General features: G+C 58.2%; 2 protein-coding genes and 1 long non-coding RNA gene across 11 annotated transcripts in view; 1 reads left to right on the top strand and 2 right to left on the bottom strand.

Moving 5' to 3' along the window:
- Positions 1-1,983: 1,983 nt before the first annotated feature.
- Positions 1,984-6,831, bottom strand: LOC146402414 (uncharacterized). Its single transcript, XR_014806628.1, has 3 exons — positions 6,513-6,831; positions 6,145-6,334; positions 1,984-3,252 (listed from the first exon to the last, which is right to left on the bottom strand). It is a non-coding gene; the product is annotated as an uncharacterized LOC146402414 (long non-coding RNA).
- On the top strand, positions 2,937-8,725 carry FUZ (fuzzy planar cell polarity protein). 6 transcript variants are annotated; one of them, XR_014806581.1, is made up of 11 exons: positions 2,937-3,231; positions 3,490-3,611; positions 4,136-4,220; positions 4,479-4,547; positions 4,776-4,880; positions 6,158-6,355; positions 6,504-6,599; positions 6,821-7,027; positions 7,108-7,172; positions 7,250-7,324; positions 8,248-8,725. XR_014806581.1 is itself a non-coding variant. In XM_003127337.5 (11 exons), the coding sequence occupies exons 1-11, from the start codon at positions 3,121-3,123 to the stop codon at positions 8,469-8,471; spliced, it is 1,257 nt and encodes a 418-aa protein (XP_003127385.1). In that variant the 5' UTR covers positions 2,937-3,120; the 3' UTR covers positions 8,472-8,725. The 6 variants fall into 6 exon arrangements, 4 of the variants coding, with proteins under 4 accessions (XP_003127385.1, XP_020950416.1, XP_084817883.1 ...); XM_003127337.5 differs by having other exon boundaries at positions 6,921-7,027; XR_014806582.1 differs by lacking the exon at positions 6,821-7,027 and having other exon boundaries at positions 8,248-8,312.
- The window catches only part of AP2A1 (adaptor related protein complex 2 subunit alpha 1), a 37,347-nt gene continuing 29,106 nt past the window's right edge, over positions 8,500-16,740 (bottom strand). The window contains exons 8-24 of one of the 4 annotated variants that reach the window (XR_014806457.1): positions 15,824-15,974; positions 15,351-15,519; positions 15,059-15,196; positions 14,787-14,969; positions 13,543-13,640; positions 13,144-13,375; positions 12,850-13,017; positions 12,596-12,759; positions 12,198-12,263; positions 11,794-11,850; positions 11,606-11,688; positions 11,338-11,503; positions 9,999-11,043; positions 9,788-9,904; positions 9,613-9,682; positions 9,275-9,409; positions 8,500-8,944 (exon numbers count right to left, since the gene is read on the bottom strand). Coding sequence is in view for 2 of the 4 variants with exons in the window: in XM_084961359.1 (XP_084817485.1) it covers positions 8,867-8,944; positions 9,275-9,409; positions 9,613-9,682; positions 9,788-9,904; positions 9,999-10,123; positions 11,415-11,503; positions 11,606-11,688; positions 11,794-11,850; positions 12,198-12,263; positions 12,596-12,759; positions 12,850-13,017; positions 13,144-13,375; positions 13,543-13,640; positions 14,787-14,969; positions 15,059-15,196; positions 15,351-15,519; positions 15,824-15,974 (2,123 nt within the window). In the remaining 2 variants the exon portion in view is untranslated. The remainder of the gene's footprint in view (positions 8,945-9,274; positions 9,410-9,612; positions 9,683-9,787; positions 9,905-9,998; positions 11,044-11,337; positions 11,504-11,605; positions 11,689-11,793; positions 11,851-12,197; positions 12,264-12,595; positions 12,760-12,849; positions 13,018-13,143; positions 13,376-13,542; positions 13,641-14,786; positions 14,970-15,058; positions 15,197-15,350; positions 15,520-15,823; positions 15,975-16,740) is intronic. The other 3 variants (XM_084961359.1, XR_014806458.1, XM_084961360.1) reach the window with 3 other exon arrangements.

Genomic DNA, 16,740 nt, shown 5'->3' with positions numbered 1-16,740 from the left:
AGATCCTTAACCCACCGAGCAAGGCCAGGGATTGAACCTGCATCCTCATGGATACTAGTTGAGTTTATTACCACCAGCGTATGCCACAACAGGAATTCCTGCTGAACCCTTTGAAAACAAATCCCCCAGGAGTTCCTGATGTGGTGCAACAGGTTAAGGATCCAGCATTGGCTCTGCAGTGGCTGGGGACATTGCTGAGGCATGGGTTGTATCCCTGCCTGGGAACTTCCATAAGCCTTGGGTGTGGCTAAACAACACCACCACCACCCTGCCATCTAGAGTTCCCATCGTGGCTCAGTGGTTAACAAACCTGACTAGTAACCAAGACGATTCGGGTTCAATCCCTGGCCTCGATTAGTGGGTTAAGGATCTGGCGTTGTCGTGAGCTGTAGCAAACAAGGCTGGGATCCTGTGTCGCTGTGACTGTGGCTACAGCTACAGCGGCTACAGCTCGGATTGGACCCCTAGCCTGGGAACCTCCATATGCCACAGGTGAGGCCCTGGAAATGACCAAAAAAAAAAAAAAAATTATTTCTTAGTCTGGTCAAACACTTAAATCCATGATCAAATTTATCTTGGAGTTTCTGTCATGGCTCAGTGGTTAAGGAATCTGACTATGAACCACGAGGTTGCGGGTTCCATCCCTGGCTTCTCTCAGTGGGTTAAGGATCCAGTGTTGGCCGTGAGCTGTGGTGCAGGTCGCAGACACAGCTCGGATCTGACATGGCTGTGGCTGTGGTGTGGGCTGACGGCTACAGCTCAGATTGGACCCCTAGCCTGGGAACCTCCATATGCCACAGGTGCAACCCTAGAAAAAGACCCAAAAAAAATTTATCTCAAAACGTCTTTTGTGGACTTCTCTTGTAGTGAAGCATGTTAAGGATCTGGCACTGTCACTGCAGTGGCTTTGATTGCTGTTGTGGTGTGGGTTTGGTCCCTGGCTTGGAAATTTCCACCTGCCACTGGCAGAGCCAAAAAAAAGGAGGAAAAAAAATCTTTAAAAGGCAGAACAACAAGAAATATAAAAATTAAATGGTAGAAATAAATCTAAATACAATAGTAGTCACAATAAATATAAGTGGACTAAAGAGATGCTTGGAACTATGGGGAGAATTTGACATTTAGCTTCATTTGTTATTTTATGCACCTGTTTATTCCTCTAGAGGTTTAATGTAATTTAATATGCAGGGTGAATGTCTTCACATTTCTTTTTTTTTTTTTTTTTTTGTCTTTTGTCTTTTGTTGTTGTTGTTGCTATTTCTTGGGCCACTCCCGAGGCATATGGAGGTTCCCAGGCTAGGGGTCGAATTGGGGCTGTATCCACCAGCCTACGCCAGAGCCACAGCAACGCGGGATCCGAGCCGCGTCTGCAACCTACACCACAGTTCACAGCAACGCCGGATCGTTAACCCACCGAGCAAGGGCAGGGACCGAACCTGCAACCTCATGGTTCCTAGTCGGATTCGTTAACCACTGCGCCACGACGGGAACTCCTGTCTTCACATTTCTTATCAGACATTATTATCTTAAAATGTCTTAATATTTCACAGCTATTAGAAATCAAATCCAGAATGCTGGCAAAACGTTTAAAAGAAAAAAATTTTTAAATATCACTATATATATATATATATATATATATATATATATTTTTTTTTTTTTTTGTCTTTTTGCCTTTTTCTTGAGCCGCTCCTGCTGCATATGGAGGTTCCCAGGCTAGGGGTTGAATCGGAGCTGTAGCCACCGGCCTACGCCAGAGCCACAGCAACGCGGGATCTGAGCCGCGTCTGCAACCTACACCACAGTTCACGGCAACGCCAGATCCTTAACCCACTGAGCAAGGGCAGGGACCGAACCCTCAACCTCATGGTTCCTAGTCGGATTCGTTAACCACTGCACCACAACAGGAACTCCTATCACAATATATTTTAATATATGTTTGGATAAATGAAGGTAAATTCTCACAAAAGAGAAAAGATCAATCAAATTGATAACTCAGTGATGATTTAATTTATCACTTTAAACAGGGAGTTAAGAGCCTAATATATGTCACTATAGGATCAGCTAAATTTTTTTGTTACATCCATAATATAGGTTATAATAGGACATCTTAAAAAGACGAAAATACATAAATACATAAAATTTTAAAAGACAATGTATACTTATATGATTTGATAGAAAAAAGTTTGAAAGCAACGTTAGTATAGTAGTCGTATTTGTGAAAATGCGATTATGTGGTAAACTCTCAACATATTTTAGGGAAAGGATTTTAGAAGAAATATTTTCACATTCTGCACGATACACTTTCATGTATAAACTCATGAGAAACAATATTTCTATGATTCTGGAAAATAAAGCACTTCATCTTTCTTTTTCTAATAAAAGCAACCCTCTCGTCTGGTGGTTACTAGGCAACGCTCGCCGGACCAAACCATCCCCAAGGTTTGGGGGGGGCAGAGTGTCGTTTTGATTTTGCTCTAAGGAAAGTTGCTAGGGATTCGTCCTGCGGCCGTCTTTGAGCAGGGCACAGCTGCTCAGCCTTAGAAGGAAACTTGGACTGAGTCGTGGGCGCTGCGAAACGCCAGGCACTGGCGCTATCTCTGAGCGGGGTTAGTGTTTACAGCTACAAAATGGACCTCTGAACCAGGGTGGTTGCTAGGCAACGCCCTGTCACCGTCGCCATCTTTGAGTGTGGCCACGCTGTTTATCAATTACGAATGTGAAACGTACTAATCTATATGATGATTACTAGGCAACGGCCTTGATGCGGTCACTACCTCCAAGCCCAGCACTTCGTTTTGTTTATTAAAGAAATAGAGGGAAACCCGTTCAAAAAGCGCCTACAAAACTTCGGAAATAGAATTAGCCTCCATCTTTGTTCGGGGTATTGTGACTTCCGGCTGGGGCGGAAGAGCCTAGCGGGATTCGGGGGAAGTGCTGGAATAGGGGTTAAGCGATGGATTTGAGTTGGATGAAGAAAGCGGGAACCTAGTCCCCTTCCAATCAGCTGCCCATCTCGCCCTTTGGCGGCTTTGGACTGCAGCCCGATTTAGTGTGACTACGGGCATGCTACAAGGCGGGCACTGACTGTCCCCACGAGGGGACTGGAAGGCGGGTTTCCAGATGGGGGAGGAGGGGACCGAGGGCATGGTACATCTGCTATGCCTCGCGGCATCCAGCGGGGTACCCTTGTTTTGCAGGAGCAGCCGCGGCGGCGCCCCCGCCCGCCAACAGGTGGGGCCCGGGCGCCTGGCTCTGTGAAATAGATATAGAAGGGGTTAGAAACTTGGACTCTGGGTCTTCAAACCCGTAGGGGCTGGGGAAGATTCAGAGTTGCGTTTAGAGGGTCCAGAGTGCAACTGACCAGGGATCCTGGTTCCCTGAAGAGGAGTGGCCAGGGCTTCTAGAGAGAGGAGGGGGATGAGGGCCTCAGTAACTTGTTCTCGAGGAGGGGATTGGAGGCTCCTGTCTAATGTTCCCATCTTTCCCCAGCTCCCATTCTCTGTCATCGGTTCCCTCAATGGAGTTCACATGTTTGGGCAGAACCTCGAGGTGCAGCTGAGCTCTGCGAGGACAGAGGACACAACCGTGGTGTGGAAAAGTTTCCATGACAGGTCTCCAAGCCGTATCCTGGGGACAGGGCCAGGGTGAAAACCCCTTTTAAAGATGACCCGAGACCATCCAGCTCTTTACCTGACTGTGGACTCTTTGTTAGTTACGTCCCAATCCCTGTTTCTCTCTCTCTTTTTATTTTGTTTTTTTCAGGGCTGCACCCGTGGCATATGAAGGTTCCCAGGGTAGGGATCCAATCGGAGCTGTAGCTGTTAGCCCACACCACAGCCACAGCCATGTCAGATCCGAGCTGTGTCTGCCACCTACACCACAGCTCACGGCAATGCCGGATCCTTAACCCACTGAGCGAGGCCAGGGATAGAACCCACAACCTCATGGTTCCTAGTCGGATTCATTTCTGATGCGCCACGCTGGGAACTCCGAACCCTGTTTCTCAGCATGAGAAGCACATTTTGCTGGGATGTGATGTGGCTGACATCCAGGATCAAAGGCAGACCCTACTCTGCTCCCTGCCTGTTTCCTGGGCTTGGACTCATGTCTTCCTTCTCATCTTCCTTGCTCACAGCATCACGCTCATTGTTCTGTCATCCGAAGAGGGCACCTCGGAGCTGAGGCTGGAGAGACTACTCCAGATGGTGTTTGGGGCGATGGTGAGACCCCCCAACCCTCTTTCCCAAACCCAGGAATCTCAGGGCTCAGCATCCATCTCCCTTAGACCCAGGAGTCCAGACCCCCAGCACCCTCCTCTGGAAGCCAGGAACCCTGACCCTCAGTCCATCCTGCCTCGGACTAAGGAGTGGTCTAGATACCCATTCTCCTCCTCCCTCAGACACAAGAATCTGAGTCCCAGCCCCTTCTCTCTTATTCCCATTGTCCAGGGCCCCTATTCTCCTGTGTGGTTCTTCTAGGTTCTTCTTGTGGGACTTGAAGAACTAACCAATATCCGCAACATAGAGAGACTGAAGAAGGAGCTGAGGGTAAGCCTGCAGGATGGCCATGAGGATGGAAAGTTAGGATACCTGGTCACTGATATTTGGGAACTACACTTCCCAGAATCCCCTGGGGCAGACTTACCCTGTGGGTTCCTGGGCTGCTTGGTTGTCTGACACCTCCTATCTTGGCCCTTCAGGGCCAGTTTTCTGAGGGCGAGGCAGCAGATCTGGGTGGCACCTGGGTCCTAGGCTCCTCCATTTTCCCTCTGCTAGGCCAGTTACCGCCTCATCGACAGCTTCCTGGGGAACTCAGAGCTCATCGGGGACCTGACCCAGTGTGTGGACTGTGTGGTTCCTCCAGAGGGGTCCCTGCTGCAGGTACTGGGAATGCCTTGTAAACTGTTAAAGCTGTCCCTCTGGGAGTTCCTGTCGTGGCTCAGCGGTTAATGAGCCCGGCTAGGATCCATGAGGATGCGGGTTGGATCCCTGGCCTCACTCAGTGGGGTTAAGGAGCCGGCATTTCCATGAGCTGTGGTGTCAGTTGCACATGCAGCTCGAATCCCGTGTTGCTGTGGCTGTGGTGTAGGCCGGCAGCTACAGCTCCGATTCAACCCCTAGCCTGAGAACCTCCATATGCCACAGGTGTGGCCCTACAAAGCAAAAAAAAAAAAAGAAACCCCCAACCCCCCCCCCAACTGTCCCTCTGGCCCTGGCTCAGTCTCCTCATCCTCTGACCCCTGGGCCCTTGCTTAACCTCTTTCTACCCTTCTGGCTTCCAGTCTGACTCCCACCTGATCCAGAAGGATCTTTCTACACTCAGAGCTGACCATGCCCCTGCCCTGGTCACAGCCCTTCCGTGGTTTCCATCAGCCCCGGGACAGGGTCCCAGCCCTTCGGCCTGATATTTGAGGACTTGAGGAATCTGACACTCATCAACCAGCTGGCCCTAGCGCCTACTACCTCCACAGGCATGCTCTCTCTGCTGCCCCATGGCTCTCTCAAATCCCAACAACTTCCCAGCTTCCCTGCCCTGGCACATGCTGTTCCTTCTGCCTGGCGAATCTCTAGCTACCATTCCTTAAATATTGCTCTTGGTTCAGCTAGCACGGCTGCCTCCCAGCAGTGTGACTCTCGGCAGGTGACTTGACCTCTCTGAGCTTCAGTAGGTCATAGATTGCACCTACTTGACATGTAATAGAACTCTGTAAACCATGGCTGGAGGTCCCTGCCATGGCGCAGTGGGTTAAGGATCCAGGCGTTGGATCCAAGCTGTGGCATAGGTCACTGTGATGGCTCGGATTCTTTCCCTGGCCCAGGAACTTCCATAGGCCGTGGGTGTGGCCAAAAAAGAAAAAAAAGAAAAAAGAAAGTAATAAACCAAGCTGCTGTTGTTACAATTATTAGCCTCAGCAGGACGTGTCAGGCTAGGTAGCAGTCACGCTACCTGTTTAATTTCATAATTTGACTTGGGGATTTCACCTGTATGTGAAGGTGAAGGAACTCAGGCTTAGGGTGACATGAGCATGGTCACTAGGCAAGCTTTGAGTTGTATGCTGGTCTCTTCCCACTCCTCACCCACCTGGGAAGTCACTGTCGCCCCTGCTCGCCCTTACTCATGTCTCCTGACCCGCAGTCAGCCTACCTCTCTTACCCAGGAAGCCCTCTCTGGGTTTGCCGAGGCCGTGGGCACGGCCTTCGTCAGCCTGGTCGTGTCCGGCCGAGTGGTGGCAGCAACAGAGAGCTGGTGGCGGCTGGGGATGCCGGAGGCTGTGCTGCTCCTCTGGCTGGTGGGGTCCCTGCCGCCGCAGGCCGCTCGCGACTACCCGGTGTACCTGCCGCACGGGAGCCCGATGGTGAGTTGAGTGGGTGGGGCGAGGAGGCCAAAGGTGAGGCGCGGGGGGAGCGTACCGGCAGCGGCGGGACCTGGGGGCCGCCCCGAGGGGGCGGGGCTCGTGGCGGGAAGGGGCGGGGCTCCGGCTAGCCCACCTGTGCCCGGCTCAGGTTCCTCACCGGCTTCTGACCCTGACGCTCCTTCCGGGCTTGGAGCTGTGTCTGCTCTGCGGGCCGCGCCCTCCCCTCAGCCAGCTGGATGCACAGGTGAATCCGGGCCACGTCCCGCTTTTCCCCTATTTCACCCTCTGCCGGCGAGCCCCGGCGGGTCTCGGCACCCTGGCCGGGCGAGCGCGCTCTTGACGCGGGACCCGCCCTTGGCCACGCCCCTGTACCCGCCCCTCTTGTGGACCCCGCCCCCTTGGGCTGCGTTCCAATCACCTTCACCCCCGCTGGGCTCTCCTTTCCCTCTTCACCCACCCTTCCAGGCCTCGTCTCTTCCAAGGTCCCCTCCCCCTGCTCCCTGCAGCCGAGCCGCCTTCCCGACCTCACCCACCCCGCCTTTCTCGCTGACCACGCCCCCTGCAGCTTCTGGAGCGCTGGTGGCAGCCGCTGCTGGACCCGCTGCGGGCCTGCCTGCCGCTGGGACCCCGAGCGCTGCCCGGGGGCTTCCCCCTGCACGCGGACATCCTCGGGTAGGGCTGGGACCGGGGAGTGGGCTGGGGGCGTCCTCATCCCTTCTCCCCTGGCCATGACACACCCCTTTTCCCCACAGGCTGCTGCTCCTCCACCTGGAACTGAAACGTTGCCTCTTCACTGTGGAGCTGTCGGGGGATAAAGGTGACAGAAGGCGGGGCCGGGAGGGATGTGGGCTGGGGAGGGGCTCTCGGTTACCCCCGTCCCTCTTACTCCTTCAGAACCATCTCCTGGGCAGCGGCGGCGCCTCCTCCGCTCCTTCTACACCCTGGTCACTGCCACGTACTTCCCACCAGGTCAGCGGCGGGCACAGCACCCGCTTTGCATGCGCAGGCTGGGACCCCGAGTCCCAGGCCTCACGAGGTGGGGGTAGGCTGTGGGGGTGCGGAACGTGGTAGGAGAAGCCGGTAGGAATTGGGCAGGGGAGGAGCTGGGAGGTCCCAGCCTGTAGGTTGGGTTATCCTGATTTAACGCTGAGACCTCATCTCCTGCCAAGTGCTTTTCTGTGTATTGCCTCGCTTCATCCTCATTAATCAATAATCAGTCTCCTTTTAATCATCATTCCCGTATTGCAGACAAGGAAGCAGGCTCAGCTAATTAGCAGTAGAGCCACGATTCAAACCCAGGCGGCCTGGCTCCCACATCCACACAGTCTACTCTGAAAGTACAGGGTCTGCTGAGAGTCTTGGGTGGAGGAAGGGTAGGAGAGTCCACAGAGCCCAGGTCCTGATGGAAAAGTTGTCGCCTAGAACCTGTGAGGCCCAGTGAGACGCAGGAAGGGAACTAGAGCGGAAACTCAGCCCCAGAGGGGACTCTGATGAATGTAACAAAATGGTGAAAAGCACTGGGCTGTGCGACTCCACCTACCCCACCACTTCCCAAGTGTAGTTGGGCCGGGTCCTCAGGAGGGTTACCAGGGCTTGGAGCCTGGTGCCTGTCACCAGAGAAACATCTCCTGCGCATCCGTGATCTGTATTGCCAAGGGGATCGCCTGGCGCTTGCATACACAGGATCGCCAGGAAAGTGGGGGACGGAGGCTGGGTAGGAAGAGGGCAGAAAGTCCGTGACCTCTTAGGTCCTGACAGCCAGCTGGAGCTGTGGGGCTCCCCTCTGTCAGGAGTCAAACTTGGGCCCAAGATGGGGGAGACTCCCACGCAGGTTGGCATCCTAGGGGTCCAGGCCCCACTGGTCACCCCAGCCCTCCCTGTCTTTCCTTCAGAGCCCGGGCAGCCAGAGAAGGTGGAGGAGGCGGTCCACCGGGCCCAGGTGCCGAGAGCCTGCTACCTGGTGTCGGGGCCTGAGGAGCCGGGCATCGGATGGCGGCTGGTGGCCCTGCAGTTGGGGCCACGGCGGCTGCTGCTGCTGCTGTCTGCTCAGAGTCCCACGCACGGGCTTCGGGGCCTGGCCACCCACACCCTGCATGCCCTCACCCCGCTCCTCTGAGCGCCAGACACAGACACGCACACGGGGCTATTAGCGTCTCTCTGTTTATTCGCTCACAATAATACACAGCCCCTGGATGGGGAGGGGGCAGGAGGGGCTACCGGGGGGTGGGGTGGGAGGGGAGGAGGTGCCCACTTCCCTGGCCCCTCTCCCCTCTGTGCTTCGGGGGGGGGGGAAGGGAGGAAGGGGGCTCCCCCTTACCCCCCAGAATGTAAACAGCAGCAGATGAACAAAAATAAAAATACAAAAGGCCAGAGGAAGGTCCTAGGCATCCCCCCACCCCAGGGTCTTCCCTGTCACCAGCGGAGGTCCCCTTACTGCCCCATCCACCACAGCTGCCTCAGTCCTGGGGGCTGCCCGGCACCGGCCACATCTCCGGGGGCACAGTCCAGGGCTCAGAACTGCTGGGCCAGCAGCTCACACAGGTGACGGGAGACGGGCTCCTTGCTGGTGCGCAGGGTCAGCCGGTACATCTGGTGGGGACAGTGGGACTCAGGGAGGTGGCAGAGGGATGGTGCAGGTAGCTCCTCCCCCAAGAGGAGGAGGAAGAGGGGGATACAGGGCAGATAAATGATGAGAGAAAAAGGATAAAGGGATCAGAAAGGTGACATAAAGGACCGGGGTGACAGGAGGTACAGGATGAAAGATAAGAGGTCAAGAAGAGTGGAGAGGCTGTGGGGAGATGCAAATCAGGGAGGATGGAGAGACAGGAGGGGCACGGGGACACATGACTTAAAGGACAGAGTGAGGCAGGAGGACGGGGTGCAGAGAACATAGCAGGGGCCTCCCAGACCACCACGCACCTGAGCCTGGGCGTTGGGCTCCAGCCGCAGCAGACAGCCCACCTGCAGGGCTTTAGTCTGGATGATCCCAGCCCCCACGAAGTTCTCAGGGTTGGGATCCACGTTGTCCAGGAGCGCAGAGCCAAACCCCAGGAGCTGGGGAGGAAGTGGGTGGCCGTCAGAGGGTGCCCGGGCTTTGTTAGCTCCCAGACAGTGACACACCAAATCCCCCCAGACCCTCCTGGGGAAACAGAAGCTCAGAGAAGCTGAGCGGCCGCCACTCCCCAAATCCCAGACCTTGAGAGAGGTGGGGCTGGGGTGTGAGCCCAGCAGGGCCTCTCCTGTCTTGCCTGGCTCACCTTGGCCTTAGTGACCTCCGCGTCCATGGGGTGGTTGGCTTTGAAGATTTTCTGCGCCTCCTGTTGGGGTCTGGGGGCCGGGAAAGGTTCAGGTCGGGGATCGGAAGCCCCCGCCCTGCCCCTCCCCGAGGGCGGCCCCGGCCCTGGCCCCCCGGCCCCGCCGCCCGTGGCTCACAGGCTCAGCTGCTTCCAACGCTGGAAGAAGTCCTGGGCCGCCATCTCCGTCGGCTGGAAGAACTTGTTGATGGTCACCGGGAGCTTCAGGGTGAGGGACTGGGGGGCGCCCCCATACCTGCGGGGAGACGCGGGGAGAGCGGCCTCGGGTTAGACCACGCCCTCGCCCGGAAAGCCCCGCCCACCAGCCAGCGCCCCGACTCCCGACTCACCGGAAGCGCACGGACAGGAGCGGGGGCGTCAGGAAGTCCCGCAGACACTCGATGTTGAGCACCTGCTGCACCTGAGCCCCGCCGTCCACCTGCGAGGCCACCCGCTTGGTCTGCACGGCCAGCTGTGCCGGTGGTCAAGGAAGCCAGAAGCGGCACGGGACGGGGTCTTCGCCATAATCGTTCAGAACACTCAGCCCCAGCCTGCAGGCCTCTGAGAGTCCCTACCCTGCCGTCCCGGTCTCATCCTCCAAGGCCCGGCTCCACACCAAACCAGGGACCCACCCCCCTAGGTGCCTCCTCTGACTTTCCATATTGGGCTCAGACGCCTCCGTTTCTGCAGAGGTCACGCCCGTAGTGCAACTGGAGATCCTCTGTGGCTCTAAAGGCTGACCCGGGTTTGAAGCCCAGCTCTTACCACCTTGGTGACCGTGGGCAAGTCACTTAACCTATCTTAGCCTCATCTGCAAAATGAATTCAGTGTCCCCAGCATTCAATGAAATAATCCAGCATGAGTGCTTGTCAGTGTGTTTGGCACGTGGTAAGTCCACAGAAATAGTGGTAGTTATCACCCTCTGCCTTTATGTCAACAACCCAAAGGCAAGGGTGTCCCTGACTCCCCATCCAGCACAGAGCTGAGCCTACAGGGGCCATACGGAAATTTTTTTTTTTTTGTCTTTTTAGGGCCACCCGAGGCATATGGAGGTTCCCAGGCTGGGGGGTGAATTGGAGCCACAGCTGCTGGCCTACGCCACAGCCACAGCAATGCCAGATCCTTAACCCACTGAGCGAGGCCAGGGATTGAACCTGTGTCCTCAAAAATACTAGTCAGATTTGTTTCCGCTGAGCCACGACGGGAACTCCCTGGAAACGTTGATGAATTAAACAAACGGAAAATGTCCTTGGATTGGGGGCACTATCCACTAGTTTTCCAGCTGTGGGAACTGAGCACCAGAGGATGGGAGAGAGGGGGCTGACTGCTCAAGCGCTTCCTTTACGACAGCCACCCTGCCAGGGCTTTCCAACCACACCGATCTTCAAAACAAGCCTGGGAGAAAGAAGAGGAGAATCCACACTTCACAGAAGGGATAGCAAGGCTCAGAGAGGCCAAGGGACTGGCCCAGGGCACACAGGAGAAGGCCCTGGTCAGCATCAAGACCCCCAGGCCTGGCTAGCCAGGGCAGGAAGGGCTGGGATCATGGGTGTGGAGCCATGGGACGTGGTCAGGGGGTTCCGGAAGCAACACCTCCCGCATCCCTATCACATCACATCACGGTCGCCTCCTGTCCCGGGAGAGAGGCCCGCCCCACCTGACAGATAACACCAGATCTCAGAGAAGTACCATGTACTCAGGCTCTGGAGGAAGAGGGCCCAACAGGGGTCTGGAACCAGGGAACCAGGCCAGACCAAGAGGATATGAGCCTGGAGGTCTCCGGGGTGGACGACAGTGGGCGAGAAGTTCTGGAACTGCACCGAAGTCTTGTTGCCGTAGAAGAGATACATGCGGCCTGTGAGGGGTGGGGCGGGGGAGGGCTCCATCTGAGTTCTTTCCACCCCCTCCCCAGGCCAAGGTCTCCCCGAAACCCTACCCCATCCCTCCCTGGACGCACCCAAGTTCTGCCGGAACTCAGACTTGACGCCGATCTGCAGCAGCTGGTTCTCAAACAGGACCCCGTTGTTCCTGCACACGAACCTGGGTGGGGGCGGTGGGGGCTCGGGATGACGAGTGCCCCCCTGAACCCTGCTTTGTGCTCCCCTCTTGTCCCCACTGCCCTCTCCAACCTCGCCCACGACTCACTTATTCAGCAGTTCATCGGCTTCCGGGATGGGCGGGCCGATGTCCTCAGGACCTGGGCTGCAGGTGGGAGAGGAGGGAGATGGGAGGGGGCCGGGGGGCAGGGGGGCTAGAGGTAAAGGCCCAGAGCTAGTGGTGGGATAATAGCAGGTCCTGAAGGGACAGAATCCCAGAATCCATATGCCCAGATTCTCCCAAGAGCCCCAAAGTCAGACTGGCAATGGGAACAGGACCCTGGCAGGTGCCATCACCCCCGACCCCCTGTACCAGAGGGCCCCGATTATCACTCCCCTCCAAGTACTTGCCTCCACAAGGCATCAGGAACCCCGTGACCAGCGCTCCCGGTCCCCTAACCCTCCCTGGGGACACAAGAGTCTGCCCCCCAACCCCCTGAGGCCACCCCTTACTCAGCAGCTGGAGCTGGGTCAGCCAGCAAAGCCATGGGGCTCTCAGGGGCAGGCGGCTCCAGCTCGCTGGGCCATCCAATCCCAGAGCAGACAAGAGAAGACAGGCGTGGCGGGCAGCCAATCCCAGAGAGGCAGCAAGAGGGCAAAGGAAGAGAGAGATAGAGAGGGAGGGAGGAGGGGAGGAGAAAAGGAAGAGCAGGCTGAGCCTTGATGACAAGAAAGGACGACACAGGGTGGCCAGGGTCAGCCAAGAGGCCAGAGCGGCCCAAAGGGAGGGAGGAGGCCGGGGGAGGCGGCAGCCAGGGCGGACAGGACAGAGGCTCAGGGCCAGGAGTGATGGAGAAGTAGGGAGGGGGCAGATGGAAAGGGGACAGCCCTGGGCCCGAGGCGGCTGGTACCTGAGGAAGGCCTCCTCGGGGGTGGGCCCCAGGCTGGGCTGCCCGGCCGGGCCGTCGGAGAAGACATCCACCAGGAGCTGGCCGGCCCCCGAGGGAGCCGGGGGTGCCGCCGGGGGAGGGGCTGCCCGCAGCCCCAGGAGGTCAGCAGAGGGCGAAGGCGTCGACTGCGAGGAAGGCAGGGGCAGCTGAGAAGACAGGACGGCCTGGAGGCCCAGCTGGGCCCCGCCCTGGTGGCCCAGCCCCATGGGACTCACCACGGTGCTAGGGGTGGGCTCCACGCCCCCGTTGATGTCATGGCTGCTGGGGTCCCTCCGGCCATCATCCAGGGCGCTGCCGGCCCCGGGCCCCTTCTTGCGTTTCAGCTTGGCCAGGATGGAGGACTCGCGCTCGGGGAAGGGCGGCATCTCCTCCAGCACAGTGGCCTGCGGGGCCGGGGGATGGGAGCAGGTCAGGGACAGGCATCCCCGGCTGCAGGCTTAGGGAGGAGCCAGGGGGCGGGGGCAGGGACGAGGAGCAGAGGAGGGATGCGTGGGGACCGGGGCGCTGACCAGGACGTCCGTGCTGGCCACCGAGCTGAGGGTGAGGTACTCGACAGCGCGCTGCTGCAGCTCCACGTCGGCGTTGCGCAGCTGGGAGCCGGCTCGCAGCACGCCCTGGATGGTGGCCTTGGTCTCCGGGAAGAGGTTGATGAACTTGATGTAGGTGGACAGCAGCAGGGCGCGCGTGGCCACGCTGCACAGGTGGAACTTGGAATGCAGCAGGGAGAACTGCACTGGGGGGCTGCGGGCGGCGGGGGCCGGGCGGGGGTCAGTGGGCAGCCGGCTCCATCGCCCTCTCCAGAAAGCCCCCTCGGGAGGTGCCGCCTCCCGCACGGGAACCCTTCCTGGGACCCCTACGTGGGCCGCGGGCCCCAGACCTCTCGGGAGCACGTGTCTTCCCCGCCTCACCTGGAGCGGGGATCCCCGGCAATCAGGTTCCCAAACTCCCCGAGGATGTAGCCGCCGACCTTGACCATGTTCTCATGGCAGGCTGGAGCCTGGAGTGCCTGGGGGCAGGGACAACGGTAAGGGGCGCCAGCCTGGCTCAGGAGCACTCAGCATGAGCCGGGCCCGGCGCTCAGCCCATGACTCCTGTTAACTGAACAACTCATGACTCTGCTGTGGGTGGGTGTATAGATGGGGAAACTGAGGCACAGAGCAGGTAAGTGACGGCCCGAGCTCACACACAGAGTAAGAAGGAGCAGGATGGGGCTGCCTTCCTTTTTTTGGGGAGCGGGGGCACAGGTGCAGCATATGGAGGTTCCCAGGCTAGGGGTCAAATCCGATCCTTAATCCACTAAGCTTAGCCAGGGATTAAACCTGCATCCTCAGAGTTCCCGTCGTGGCACAGTAGAAACGAATCCGGAGTTCCCGTCATGGTGCAGTGGTTAACGAATCCAACTAGAAACCATGAGGTTGTGGGTTCAATCCCTGGCCTTGCTCAGTGGGTTAAGGATCCGGCGTTGCTCTGAGCTGTGGTGTAGGTCGCAGACTCGGCTTGGATCCCGCATTGCTGTGGCTCTGGCGTAGGCTGGCGGCTACAGCTCCAATTGGACTCCTAGTCTGGGAACTTCCACATGCTGCGGCAGCAGCCCAAGAAATGGCAAAAAGACCAAAAAAAAAAAAAAAAAAAAAGAAAGAAACGAATCCGACTAGGAACCATGAGGTTGCAGGTTCAATCCTTTGCCTCCCTCAGTGGATTAAGGATCTGGCGTTGCCGTGAGCTGTGGTGTGGGTTGCAGACGTGACTCGGATCTGGCGTTGCTGTGGCTGTGGTATAGAACCTCCAGATGCCGTGGATGCAGCCCTAAAAAAGACAAAAGCAAAACAAAACAAAACACAAAAACCTGCATCCTCATGGATACTTGTCTGGTTCATTACCACTGAGCCACAACAGGAACTCCTGGGCCCCCTTTTCTGGGACAGAGGGAGTGGGAACCTGCTGGCACCCGGGACCAGTGGCTACACCCTGGGCACCCCGCACCCTGCTGACCCTCCCATTGGCCCAGCCCGCCTCCCTGGGGTGGCCCAAGGAGGTCAGGGCTCCTTCTCCTTTGAAGAAGCAGGATGCAGGCCCGGGGATGGCCCCACAGCCCCAGCCGTCCCCGCTCTGCCTTGAGGCCCCATCGCGGGGCGGAGCCAGGGGTGCTGACCTCGAAGACGGTCTTGGCAGCGTAACCCTGCACGTCGTCTCGGTTGGTGACGATCTGCAGCACACGGTACCACACCTCCTCGCTCACGTAGTCGCCTGCGATGCGGATGAGGTTGAGGATGGTGTCCACGTACCAGCTGTAGTCCACGGCGTACTTCTCGGCCAGGATGGCCACCTTCAAGACCTGCCGGCCGGGCCGGGGGATCAAGGTGTGGGAGTGTGCCCACGGGGGAGACCCAGGAGCCTGGGCGTCCGGCCCCTCCCGGGACTCACGATCTCTTCTCGGATGGCGTAATCGGCCGTCTCCAGGTAGCGCAGCATCTCTGACACGATCTGCTTGGCGTTGCTCCGGTCACACATGGCATAGAGGAGGTCAGCCGCCCGCTGCCGCACGCTGACATCCCGCTCCGTCTGAGGGAGGAGAGCAGGTAGGGTGTATTCAAGGTACCCTTCCGGCACAGGGCTGGCCACCCCCAGGGCCTCCGAGTGCCCCCAGCATCTCTGAGGCAGCAGAGGAGACACAGGCCGGGTCCGAAGGGCCGGGGCAGGCTCCTAGAGGGGGCACCTTGAGGGCGTTGATGACGGTATCGATGTGGGTCTTGACCGCCTCGTGGGAGAACTCGGAGCTGGCCAGCGTGCACATGCTCTCCAGGGCCAGGTAACGCAGGTTGGTCTCCCGGTGCTGCAGGAACTGGCCCAGCTGGTTACAGGCCCGCACCAGGAGGTTGGGCTCACTGCCGCCGCCGCCGCCGGGAGAGGGAGGGACACGCAGGGGACATGAGGAGGTGGAGGCCCCAGGTCTCAACTCCCGCCCTCTGTGCAGGTCCTGCCCACTCCCGGGGACACAGGCAAATAGAGACATCAGCAAGCACCCGGCAGGAGGGCCGGGCCTCAACCCTGCAGGGCGGCTCCTCCCGCTTTCATCCTCCGCCTCCCAGAAGCTGCACTCCCCCAGCTCCCCCGTCCCTCGGACCCCGGAGTCCTGGCCCCCAGTGCCCCCTCTGCCCAGGCCAGGCTGCCCACACCCCAGGCAGGCACCTGTCGTAGTGGATGATGAGACTGATGGTCTCGAAGAGGATGGCATTCTTGGCATTGGAGTGCTGGACCTTCTTGGACTTGGGTGGCTCCTGGGCCTTGTTGAGCACCGTCTCCAGACACTCCACCAGCCGCCCCTTCACGGCCGCGTCCTCTGGGGAGAGGGAGGGCAGGCCCTGGGCTGAGCTCTCTGCTGGGCCAGTCCGTCTGCCCACCCGCCAGGGGCAGAGGCCACACCCCCTTCCAGAGGGGCAGGGCAGGCCCCGTGGCTGCAGGCTGGGGCCACTCCCACAAGCCCTTCCTGGGTCCCCAGGGGACCGGCAGGGGGAGGCCGGAGGGGGTCAACAGAACAACTGTCCTGATGTGTCCTGACTCCACGGCACAAGAGGCTCCACCACTTTCTGCAGCATCGATGCTCTCCGGGAGCCTTACAGAGCAAAGAAAGCTCCAGAGACCTCGCCCAGAGCCACCCCCAAGCCAGGCTCTCCCCAGCAGGGGTGGAGGGCCTGAGACAGACCGTCACCAACCAGGGGCCCACACAAACCCCAAGAACCGCCACCCCTTCGTATGTGAGGCAACCCCGAGGGGACAGAACATCTGTCAAGGGTTCTAGCAAACAGTGTGGCGCCAAAATCCCTCAGGAAACTCATGAGACGGAAGAATGGGCTAAGGGACACAAGCAGCCATCGGCCAGATCCACAGCACGGGAAACGTGGCAACCCCGAGCTCTCCCGTTTCTTCAAACACAGGCGGGGGGAGGCGGGGGCTGGTCCAGACAGGGGGACAAAAAAATGACAAAGACAGGATGATATTTAATTTGGGGTCCTAAATTGTGTTTTTAAAGCCGCAAAAATAACTCCAGGGACCATAAGCACAGTTTGCTGCCTGGACAGACAATGACCCTGGGGTTATTCTGCATC

The sequence above is a fragment of the Sus scrofa genome, chromosome 6 (assembly GCF_054392235.1).
Source record: "Sus scrofa isolate SSC_HxYL_T2T_F1_AM1 chromosome 6, Sscrofa_HxYL_maternal_Yorkshire_Landrace_v2.0, whole genome shotgun sequence".
Taxonomy (NCBI): Eukaryota; Metazoa; Chordata; class Mammalia; order Artiodactyla; family Suidae; genus Sus; species Sus scrofa.
This window is presented reverse-complemented; position numbering and strand designations above follow the sequence as displayed.